The sequence below is a fragment of the Micropterus salmoides genome, unplaced genomic scaffold (genome assembly GCF_014851395.1).
Source record: "Micropterus salmoides isolate LMB-PRFRI ecotype aquatic unplaced genomic scaffold, ASM1485139v1 Ms_hic_scaffold_21, whole genome shotgun sequence".
Lineage (NCBI taxonomy): Eukaryota > Metazoa > Chordata > Actinopteri > Centrarchiformes > Centrarchidae > Micropterus > Micropterus salmoides.
This window is the reverse complement of record NW_024041262.1, coordinates 5,100,372-5,112,634: the sequence shown is the minus strand read 5'-3', so window position 1 is coordinate 5,112,634 and position 12,263 is coordinate 5,100,372. Positions and strand designations below refer to the sequence as shown.

At 39.5% G+C, this 12,263-nt stretch overlaps 1 protein-coding gene across 1 annotated transcript in view; it reads left to right on the top strand.

Moving 5' to 3' along the window:
- LOC119915454 (myosin-16) overlaps window positions 1–12,263 on the top strand; it is a 50,063-nt gene that overhangs the window by 6,983 nt on the left and 30,817 nt on the right. The window contains exons 2-5 of the mRNA XM_038734990.1: window positions 5,036–5,263; window positions 7,002–7,106; window positions 9,729–9,815; window positions 11,853–11,998. Of these exons, the coding sequence (XP_038590918.1) occupies window positions 5,036–5,263; window positions 7,002–7,106; window positions 9,729–9,815; window positions 11,853–11,998 (566 nt within the window). The remainder of the gene's footprint in view (window positions 1–5,035; window positions 5,264–7,001; window positions 7,107–9,728; window positions 9,816–11,852; window positions 11,999–12,263) is intronic.

Sequence of the window (12,263 nt, the reverse complement as noted above, 5' to 3'; positions counted from 1 at the left end):
TACATAGTTTACATTTTTTTGGTGTAGCAATGCTACAGGTCATCAAACAATAATTATAATTATACAGCTGGATTATACAGTTCAACTAAAACTTAATTAAAAGTCCACTTCCTAGATTTTTTCATGTGATGTGGTTGAAAGCCCAGGAAAAGCCTTGAGTTGAGAAAGTGCTTTTTCACTGCAGTTTCCAAGTTTCCAAGGTCAAGAAGAACAGCCAAGATTTCATTATTATTACTACCAACTACTATTTCCAAGGTCAAGAATGAACTTTAACATTCAAGTTATTATAAATTTTTTCATTCCTCAATTTATAAATTGTTCTTCTCAACATGTTCTAGTATTGAAAGTGAAAGTTGATGATGAATGTCTAATATATTGCTAATTTTTTTTCTCCCCTATTTGTTAAGGCAATGGTGAGATTTCCTATGGGATTACCTATCTTATTCATCATCCGCTTTTGCGACCCTGCTTAATTTTAACTCTAGATGTGCTTTATCTAGTCTTTTGTGACTTCATTCAAGAAAAACATCCACGCTCGAATCTAAAGCACAAAAAGCCTCGTTGTTCTTGCTAAGATGAATGCCGTGGCATTGTGGGGGGACGATGTGGGCGTGGGCGCACAAGACATTCATGTCAATTATAACGTAGACTGAGCAGAAAAGGCATCTTTGACTCTGGAATACTACCCTTGTTTTCTTGTCTTTCTGTGGTGTGGCTTTGATGGTACAGCTGAGGGCTGCGTTTCTGTGGCACAACGTTTAAGCCTTTTATCCTGATCTGACATCCTACACCAACCGCTATCCCTGTGGGACACCTTTGGATTCCCCGAAAGTGGGAAGAGACACCTGTTTCTGGGGGAAGAGACTACAATGAGGCAAGCAGGCAGGAGTGAAGGTCGTCAGAATCTATGAGTGGACCGAGCAGTGGCTACCTACATAGGGTTACAAGTAGAAGCAGATGGCTGTGGGCAGGCTGGAAGTACGTACAGAGGAATGTTTGGATTTCACCGGCGTATACCAGCACACCCTAAAATGAAACATAGATGAATGGTTGATTGAAAGGAGAGAAAGAGCAAGAGAGGGAAGAAAAAAAAAGAAAAGGCTCACAGAGAGGATTGAGAAAAAGACAAGGAAGGCAAACGAAAGGTGAACAGAGCGACTAATGTGTTGCTAGAGAGAAGACCTGCTGGGAGATCACAGACTGCAGCACCATTAGTGAGTGAATAAGTACTGTTCCTCCTGCTGAAACCCACCTGGAACAACGAGAACAGCTGTACTCCGAGCAAAGAAACAGACAGAAAACTGAATAAGCATCTTTGCTGCAGCACGGAAACACTGTCAGAACAGGCAGGCAAGTTGCTACAGTGCCAAACAGGTGAAGTCTGCAAAGCAAAAGAGAGTGTTTAGACTGGGGGAAGTATCAAGATGATGTCTACAAGGCGCCGTTGGCCTTGCCACTCCCTCTCTGATGACTCTGAGGAGGCAAATGGAAACCATGCAGATGCTGGACCAGAACCCGAACCTGAAGAACTGGATTGGGATAGCTATAGCACCACACTGGAGCACAGATTAGCAGCTGTGGGTAACTCTTGTTGGTTGGTCTTATATATGTCTTAGAAGCAAAATAGTTCTGAAAGAAAAACAAATTGTACTGGTAGAGCTAAACCACTCTTTTTTTTTTTTACCAAAGATAATTTGAATTGAGATTAGGCTAAATAAGTATCACAGTGAACCATGACAGTGTGACAGGACCCGAAACCTAAGCTGTTAAACTGAATTCAGCCATCATTCATTTAACACCTGTGTTTTTCTTACTAAAATGTCAAAATGTCTTCTGTGAAAAAGGCTAATGGATGGAACCAAAGTGCCAAACGCTTGAGCAGAAATGTTTGCTAGGTTGAAATCCCTAGTCAAAATATGAATAGCAAGGACTTTTTACACTACTTTATGCCAGTGACATCCATTATCGCAAGGTGGGCAGGTAGCTAAGTTAATATAAATAATGTAAATCTGAAACGTTAGCCAGGCCAATTTGTCCTGTTTATGTGTGACAGCCAAATGATCAATTTGCATGAACAGGCTAACTAGCCTGCCTCAACAAAGCTTCAACCAAAGTAATTGGCTGCTACACCATTGTACTGTCCCTGTCAGTTTTAGATTACTTGTTTGCTAACCCTAAAGGAAATAAACAAGGAAAACATCTGATAGACCAATAAAAACGATGTTGGATATAAGGTAGTCATTTGCATACTGAGCAAAACATCAAAAATAATTATAATAATCACAGACCTCCAGGCAACGCTAATGTGAATAGATGTTTTTATAGTGTCCTTCTTTTATAGCAACAGCAAATGTAAAGGTGCATTTAAAAACATTTAGGATGGCTCTAAGCCAGACAGGCATTGCAGTAATCGATGCCAGTGAGGAAGCATGTACACCAGGGCCTTGAAACACCTAAAATGGTGTTACTGATGGCATTTTCCTGCACTGACATCTCAAAATGTCTGCACTGGAAAAGGTCTGTTGTTCTTCTCTTGTATTCCACAAGTTGTTCACAAACCAATGCTATAGGTTACTGCATTTGGCAGTGCTTATAGAAATAACATTTATATTGCATTATTTTTTATATGATATTGTACTGTGTATTTTTAACTAACAAAACTTCCATAACTGGTTTTCAGTCTCATTCAGGCTGTGTGCAATCACTCCAAATTTGTGCACTATGTATCTTTCTGTAATTTTATTCAAGTGTCCGATTTCTAAGTGTAAAATGCAGTTAATGTACAATGTCCTGAATAATTCCTCACAATGGAACAACAAAACTGTGTGCATTGCATATACAGTTCTTTTAAGTGAAAATGCAGTGATTCGTGTGACTCTTACTGCTACTACACTTGTCAGAAATGGTGCAAAAAAAAAGTTACTACTTACTACAGAGGAAATTATTTAATTCTCCTAAGTAAGGAATAGTGAATGAGAGGGACTTTGGACATGGGCAAGATTTTCCATAGCAGCACTGCCCCTGAGAAGTGTTTGTTCAACACCAACCTGTGTGGACTTAGGTGTGTATGTGTGTGTGACGTGCACATTTTTGTGTATATGAATGATTGATTTTGTCTTCTTGTCAGACCTGCTAACACCTGTTCAATTATCACTAGGTGAAATGTGTTAACGGTGCAAATAACATGAGGAAGAAAATTGTGTGAGGAGGTTTCAGAAAAGGCAGGGAAAGAGCTCAAACCAAGTACTTTTATGGAAATAAATACAGATGGAAATGTGGTCGCCTGATCATTTCACAAATGCCCAGATATTTGGGTATGCTATTAGTTCGTTCCAAATGCCTTGCCCACGAGGACTGGTCCATAAGAAAGTAACAGTAACCAGAGCAGGCTCTCACAATCAAGTCTTCTCACTCCTGTTATGGATAGCTGTTGACTAAGTGATCTGGTGTTTGGTAGAACTTGCTTATCAAGTCAGCACTGTACGTCACTGTGTCAGCTTTTCAGCTGTGCTATATTAAGGCAGCTGCAAATGAACACAGGGAAGTTTCTTCTGACTTGAGGGAGGATAAGTTTCATCTTGTGGCATAACCTGTGGTAAGATCATCTTTGTATGAACTAATTATCTGCCTTTGCTTCAGCCGCTTTTATTCAGCTAATCCCTTCATCTTCGTGTTTTATCCCTTAGCCTTTCACTAATTCTCTCCACTTTTACTTACCTCGTTTGACCTCAGTCTTGTTAACTAGTTAATCTCCCCAACAAAACTACAGTATATTTACACTTTTTCCATAGTCATGTTGGGATGGAACTAAACAATCCTAATATTTCTGTTGCAGCAGCGATATTATTACGTTAATGCAAAACGTGAATTACAGTCATTTCAGTGAAATGCAATATGAGTGTTTTAGTTTGAGGGCTTAAAAATGCATAAAAGCTAAATATTACAATGAATGAATGAATGAATGAAGTTTTGAATGGTGTTTTATAATTGTGTCATGTGTATAATTACGTCCAAGCCTGCACGTGCTTTCTAGACACCAAAATTAATATACAGTATAGCCAGGTTCTGAGTACATCAAATACGTTGTCATACCAAACAGAAGAGGAGTAATAATAATATTATTATACATACACATACACATACACACACACATATCCTCTACACACATATCACATATCATATCTATTATATATATATATATATATATATATAGATACATATATGTATGCATACACATATGCACCCATATTCACCCCTATATACACCGACACATATACATATTCCATACAAAAAAATTATTAAATCTAGTTAAACAAACTTGCTTGCCATCTTTTCCAAGCCTCTGAGACAAAGTTTGCAAACTTAAATACATCATAGTTAAACAGGCATTGCAATTTTAAGTCATCAGTATACCAAAATATTTCAGGGATTTGTCGCATAACTTCCAGAAACATTGATTCTCCCAAGTCATCATAATGTGTACAGTACAAAAGGAAATGGGATTCACTTTCCACTTCACCCAGTTCACACAACTCACACAATTTGTTTTCCTCTGGAATGTTTTTGAATCGGCCAACCTCAGTGGCCAGAGGCAGAATCCCAACTCTCAATTGTGCAACTAAGGATCTCTGGCTTCTAGATAAACGAGATGTAATATATAATTCAGGACTAAACTTCTGTTTGATATGCATATATGTCTTTACTTAGGCTTTAACAAAATATTCTTAAACCATTTTTCTTCAAATTCCAATAAGAGCTTATGTTTAGCATGTTAACTTAAATTATTCCTGAAGTTATACACATTACACATGTGAGTAATTTCATATTTACAAAAAAATGGTTAAAAAGTGGGATTTAAGCTATCTACTGGGTTCCAAAGGTTCAACTCAACACAAAGTAGCTTTAAATACAGCAATAAAACTGGAAGAAGAAAAATGTATGAAAACATTTTTGGGGAAAAAAACCCTAAATCACTGTATGTGATAACTGTATGTAATACAACACTGGCATTCTCTCCATGTTTCTTACCCTCCAGGAGCAGGAGACTGCCCAGGCGTCTGAGCAGCACTGTGTCCAGCTGGAGAAGGCCCGGCGTGAGCTGGAGCGGCAGCTGTCAGGCCTCTCAGACCGTCTGGAGGAGGAGGAAGCCTGCTCAGCCCAGCTCGCCCTTCACAGGGACAGACTGGAGGCCAATTGCAGCAGCCTCAGAAGAGACCTGGATGAACTGGAGAGTGCCCTGACTGTGGCTGAGCAGGATAAACAGGTAGAACATTGTGTGATCTTCACAGGATAGTCTCCTGGAACTGACGATACCCTTCATACAGAGGGAGAGTGACCACATAGCTGCTACTAATATGAGTCGCCTTTAGTGAGAACCATGAATTTGAAACAATAAGCTTAATGAGCTGCAGTGAGTGGATTTGCCTCTCAGGCTACACACAGGCTGCCCTACCTTATTAGGGAAGGTTGTTGGGGCTCTATGCACATGTCTATCTGCGGGTGCACAGTAATACAGAACACACCTACTACATGATATGCCTCAAAACGGATGCAGTAGTAGTAGTTTTAGGGAAAAATCATCGTTCTCTGTATGCAGCCTAAAAGGAATACCTGCAGACATTACTCAATTAAACAATGTTTAATGTAGATTTTGTAGAACAGTTAATTTTGTCCCAAAAAGTAACTAGCATTGGAATCAGTCACATATAATGTACAGAGCTCTTCGAACCTGAGATACAAATACAACGTTATCTATCAGAAAGTAGGTCTAACCATAAAGGTTTACATGTTATAGAGTCTTTCTTAGTTTGACTGATTTCTGTGTCATACGTTAAATTTTCCAGGTCAAAGTTAAATGCCTTCCAGCTTATGATTCCATCTTGAACCATGGAATTTTGCCCTGATCCATGATGAAGCGCCCGGTCTTCTGTGTAGACACTCACAAGCTGAGGCTGCTCTGACATCGCCATTACAGCCCCTCACCAAACCCCTTTATCTGTTTCACTGAGGTGTATTAAAGGATTACGATGCTATCTGTGCATCTGCTATCTCAGGAATGCCACATGGATGTACTGTACTCACACAGCACTGCATGCGAAGAGGGAAGAGGAGCTGTAAGTGGTGTTGATTTAGCCTCTGCAAATTCACACTGATTAATTTGATCTGGGTCACAATGTTAAGAAGATGATCATCTGGCTATGTGATATAAGGTCTTCTTGGCTAACTGGTCTCCCAGGTGGTAAAGATACTGTAAGAAAGAACTGTGGGAGGACTCCACTACAATGGATGCAACATGACCAGACCTGTTTGATTGCAGAGTTGACACAAGGCTTTGAAAAAAATGACGTGGCGGTGTCTAATATTTTTGGTATGCTGTCATAACTGTCATTATGACTGGACATGATGTGTCTGATTCAAAAAACTACAGTTTAAAGCGGAATCCGCTCACCTGTCTGTTCTTGATTGCAAAACAGATCTTTGTTGTCCTTTCTGAATACGCATAGAAATTGACACCACCGTATATCTACCCCAGTCTGCTAGCTCACATTTGCAGTCCAATGTGCCTACAGATTTTAAACTATCACCCTTCTCTCATTAGGTCCTCATGTCTTCATTGCAAGCCAGGATTCCACATGCAAATAAAGCTTTGATGTCCATAAGAGAGAGGCAAAATAATGACATCTGTTTCTGTCATGAAAGGAGATAATTGTTTTACGGCGTGGCTGCAAAGTCAGAGCCTGCATATTGAAACTGCTGTATTCACAAGCCATCATGGCTGCTTGCCTAAGAGGAAAACATTAGGAACCACAGAAAGAAGGGTTTTTGCAGAGGTAGATATGAACTAGATGCTAAATGCGGAGAGATGTTACTTAGCATGATTGGCTTTGGGATTCAGAATATATGCATTATCTATTGTGACAGAAAGTCACAGAATTTATGAATTCTTTCAAGTGGATTACTGTTTATGACCTCTCTCTCTCTTTCTCTCTCTCTCTCTCTAGTCATCAGACAGTGAGGTTAGGAGGCTGTCAGAACAGCTTTTTCAGAAGGAGGAGGCGCTGCAGAAGCTCCAGAAAGAGAAAGATCATCTGGTGGAGCTCAGCCAGGTGAGAGTACAGTGAGTTATCAGGATATGGGTAGGATATTGCTGTTCAGTATGCAGTGAAACAGTGTTAAAGAGGTGGTATTATGCATATTTTCAGATTCAAAATATTATTTAGGGGTTGTACCAGAACAGGTTTACATGGTTTCATTTTTGTCATACTGCACATTGCTGCAGCTCCTCTTTTCACCCAGTGTGTTGAACGCTTTGTTTTAGCTGTGGAGTGATACATTTTGCCTCTACATGATCCTTGTTGGGAGTTGGACATGCGCAGTTCCTAGTTAAGGACTACTAGCCAATCAGAAGCAGAGAAGGGCGGGTCAGTGAGAAGCCAGTAAACATGGCTTCGGTTCAGGTATATATGTTCCCCTTACCAGCTTAGCAACATGGACTGGAGCAAGAGTTTCAGAATGAGTTATTAATCTGTAACAAATGTATCTTTCATCCATAAATGTTTAACTGAGCTCTGTCTCTACATCACAGGAACAACTTTTTGTACACTGACTGCCTGGATGGTATCTAGTGTTTGGAAGGGAGAGGAGAGCTGTGTGCTGCAGCTCAGTGTTTTTCCACTGGTGTTTTTGAGGGCGTGTCGGACTAGGCGAGCGTTATATGAGGCGCATTTAGCTTTCATCCCTGTGACGTCACAGGAATCAAATGGAAGCGTCTGGACTACAAACGAGCTGTTTTCAAGCTCAGTTCAGAGCAGAGTTTTCTGTGGGAGATGGGAACTCCCTTTGGGGTGGACTTTGGGCTTTTTCAATTTGCAAACCTGTTACATGCACAAAAAAGGTATATAACTTAATAAAGGAGAGGGAAAAGGCCAAAAAGCATAATACCACCTCTTTAAAAGAAGCAGCCTGACTTTCAGTCGAGATATAACATCCAGTTATGCAAGCAATCGGAGACTTTCAAACTCCACGCCTTTATTTTGTAACATAGACCAGAAATTTGTAGTCTACAAGCCCAGGTTGAGATTACCCTGATGACAATGCAAGGATTATTTAAAAAATAATATTAATGCATTTCTGTCCTCATAACACATATGCAAAGCAGATTTTAAAAACATATATTTTGGTGCCCTCCTGTTAAAAACATGAGTGCTGCTAGTGATCACAAATTTCATTCATTCAAACTTGCACAGTATATCAATGTGCTATTGTGATATGTGATATTGCGCATCTAATATTGAGATATTATAACATACACAAACAAGGTTGTCGGCTGTGAAAAACTTACATAAAAATAGCTAGCTACATTAGATGTGTTGAGTTCCATAAACCTAAAATGACAGTTATCTTTAATGACTCCAAAATTACTTACATCAGTTTAAAAGTATTATTACCCAAGGTATTACGCATTGTCTACTTACTAGCTTTTTATGCCGCTTTCAACTGCGTCTCCTCAGCAGATAGATTTTGCTTGGTTGTCATCATGTGACCTAAGTAATTCATTTTGGAGTTCCATACTTATAGATATACTAGATATACATACTTAGATATCCAGGACAACAGAGCAAACTATCCAATGATGCAGACAGCGAGATGTGTTTGAAAGTTCTGGAAACAGCTATAAGTAGCAGTATTTAAATTTTTGTTTTACATTAATTCATTTAGCTGATGCTTTTATCCCCTCAAAAAAGTTTCTTGCTCAGGGACACATTGGTGAATGTGCAACAATGGGGACTTGAACCCGGGTCTCTCACACCAAAGTCATCTTATCATGTGTCTTATACACTGCTCCATCCCCACCCATTACTATATTTACTGTTTCCAAAGTCATGAACTTTGACGATCTACTACTGTACTACTGTAATGTATACCATATAGTCAGCTTTCATTAAGATTTATGTCATGCTCATGTGAGCTGTAAACCTCACAAATGCTTACACAGCATGTCATGCTGTTTAGCTTTATATGTGATTGTTTATTAGTGTAATCGATAGCCGTGTCCCATTTCTCAGAGGAGAGAGAGATACCTCACTTGCTGCTTGACTGGGAATGAAACATAACTTTAGGAAAATAGAAGCATATGGCCTGTGGACCTGCCAAACGTGGCACTCATGATAAATGTGCTCTGCATCAGACACACAGCACTCTCTTCTTTGAAAAGAGCAGATACTTTGGAATCTAAAGAAATCTCTGCCCTCAACAACCTCATCATCGTCTATGGCAGCTAGAGGTCCTGGTCGCTAATTTCTCCCAGATGGTTTGTCCAACAGTAGCACTCTGCATTATTGTGCAATCTGTGGGAGCAGTTCAGCATAATGCTTCATTATCTCATTACTATTTGTTGAACATGTGTTAGGTTATGGATTTAGTCTGGAATACAAAGAGAAACCGACTTAGCATTACAAGAGCTGTTTCAGTGAGTTCAGGCAAGGAGTCAGTGAGTTTAATGTCTCAACACTATTTTGTTCCCAGTTGATGGAAGGAAAGAGAGAAAATCTCTGATCAATCAGATCAAACGGGTGATGACTTCTGACATTTTCTGAGCAACCAAACAACTCTTATCTTTCCACGCACCAATGTGGCTGACAGATGGATGTGAGGCAATGCTACAGAGGATCAGTGATTTAGGGACACATGTGCAGCCCATGCTCAGAAATCTTGTTTCACCCCAACAGCAAGCCATTGAAGACCTGCAGAGCGAAGAGGAGAAGGTGAACCTGCTGACCAAAGAGAAAACCAAGCTACAGATGCAAGCTGAAGATGTAAGTTCATTTTCTGTATATTTACTGTATTGCTCATTATATATACACACACAATATTTATTTTTCTATTTTTACCTTAAATACAGTATCTATCAAAGTCAGTTTAGTTTTGGGAGTATTTGGGAATATTTGATATGTTTAATTTGACACATCCAATAACTCCATTTGCCAAATGTAAAGTGGCATTATGCCACTAAACACTGCTGCGCTTAATTTATCCCAACTTAATGCTGCACTAATTAATATTTTTTTGTTAACAAACAACAGAGTACTATAGTGTATAACAGTGTAATGTGACAGGGGAGGCTCCCCTGACCCCCCCACAGAGAATTATCATCCAAATCTGCAGTTCTATGTTGCCATTGTTCAGCTCGATGTTGTTTTGGTTTTACAGCCCGTAACTTTACTGTTTCGGTTCAGTCAAACTGCTCTCATCAACTTCGTCTCCAGCCACAGCAGACAGCTGTTTTGAGCAACAAACACTTTGATAAACCCACTGTACACAACAGCAGCACCAAACAGCTGACAGACACAGTTAGAAACTAGCTGGTGAAAATTATTTAGCAGTTAAATTGAACTTACATTCATCAGGTGTCCCAAAGTAGTCCCAAAAAATGCTAATGTTGCTTCATGATTGCTGGATGAGTACAGTTTGCTAACATGTTGATTGATTAATTTTAAATGGTCATGATGCTGTATATCAGTGTTGATTTTTCAGCTTGTTGTGCTAATTAGTGGCAAATACATCTATTAATGCAGATTTAAATTAACTGAAATCTGGGATAGGCAGTTTATTTCCTTTGTTATTTGTTGAAATTCTCTTTACAAAACATTTCCCCTGAATAAAATGGCTGGCCTACCTGCATACACTCTGCTGGTACACCCACTGTGCATGAAAGTGTGTTTTGGGGGAGCGGCTTTGAAGAGAGGCCTGAAGGGAGGGGGTGAGAATTTTTGGGTAGGAAACTAAAAATCTAGCTCTGTGGTTGGAAACAATGCTGAGAGTGTTGGGACTGATCAAAAACACTGAAGTTGTGGGATGTAAATGCAGAAACATTATCTGAAAGACAACAAAACGCTCTATAGATCTTAGTGGAACTGCATAGTTGAATGATAATTCTTCATTTATTTGTCGTAACAAGCCAGCAAATTTAAATACATCCAGTCATTTGATTCATCGTTAATATAAATTTTTATTTTATTATTGATTAGTGCAGCTTTAAAGGAGACCTATTATACTGCTTTTCCAGTCCTATGTTGTAGTTATGTGACTCCTGTATGGAAGCTTTGCATGATTCAAAAAACATTTTCTTATACTGATTCTTCATGTAGGCCTTCATTTCAGCCTCTGTCTGAAACAAGCTGTAGATGCTCCTGTCTCTTTAAGGCCCCCCTCTCAAAGCCCACTGTCTTCTGATTGGCCAAGACCTGAAGCATGTTGTTGTTGCTGGGCGGAACAGGCAGACTGAGCGTTGCCTGCCGGTAGTGTGGGAGCACATGACCATATATAACGGATAAATTCTACAATAAAAAAGCAATTAATTAAACTTCCACACCACATATCAGAGGGAGACTATACTGACCATACTGGACCATATCTGATGTTTAATTAAAGGCCAGAATTGGACTAACAATTGGTGTAACATCCAAAAGAAACACATGTTTCACACATTTATACTGTAGATATATTAATGTCATGAACCAACTATTTGACAGTAATATGAGGAATGGAAACTTAAGGTTATTAGACTTAATTGTAACCCTGTTAGCCAATGTGCCTTGGCAAATCTGGGGAAACACTGAATCCACGTAAGTTTGTGTATAAAAATTCTCATATTTAATAAATGGTCAATACAACAGATTACTGGCATAAAATATTTTGCCCCCGACAATTATAGTTGTTATATTATAATATTGGTAGCAGCTTTAGCCGTCAAAACAGTTGAACCCCACTTTCAGCTATACCCTTTACAGCTGTATTACACTGTGATCACTGTGTTTATGTCTTGTCCTGCCTGTGACGTTGTTTGCGTTCAGTTGGAGTACCGGCTGGAGCAGGAGTGTCGCCAGCGTTGTGAACTGGAGAAGAGCAGGAGGAAGCTGGAGGGTGATAGCAGATCCACACATGAGAGTCTGGGAGAGATGGAGAAGAATAGGAGTGCACTGGAAGACCTAATCAAAAGGTCAAAGAGATGCTATTATCATCAGTTTGAGCGCTACTGCACTGAACTAAGATGGTAAAAATGGCAAACATTGCCAAACATCAACATGTTAGTATGGTCATTTTACTGGGGAGCATAATTACTGTTAGCATGTTCGCATGTTAACATTAGCATTCAGCCTCACAGAGCTACTAGCATGGCTGTAGACCACCCGAGCACCGACGCCCCCAGTGCCGGAGGCAGCACGCTATCTTTAGAACCGTTGACTTACTTTTGCTGTTTTCTG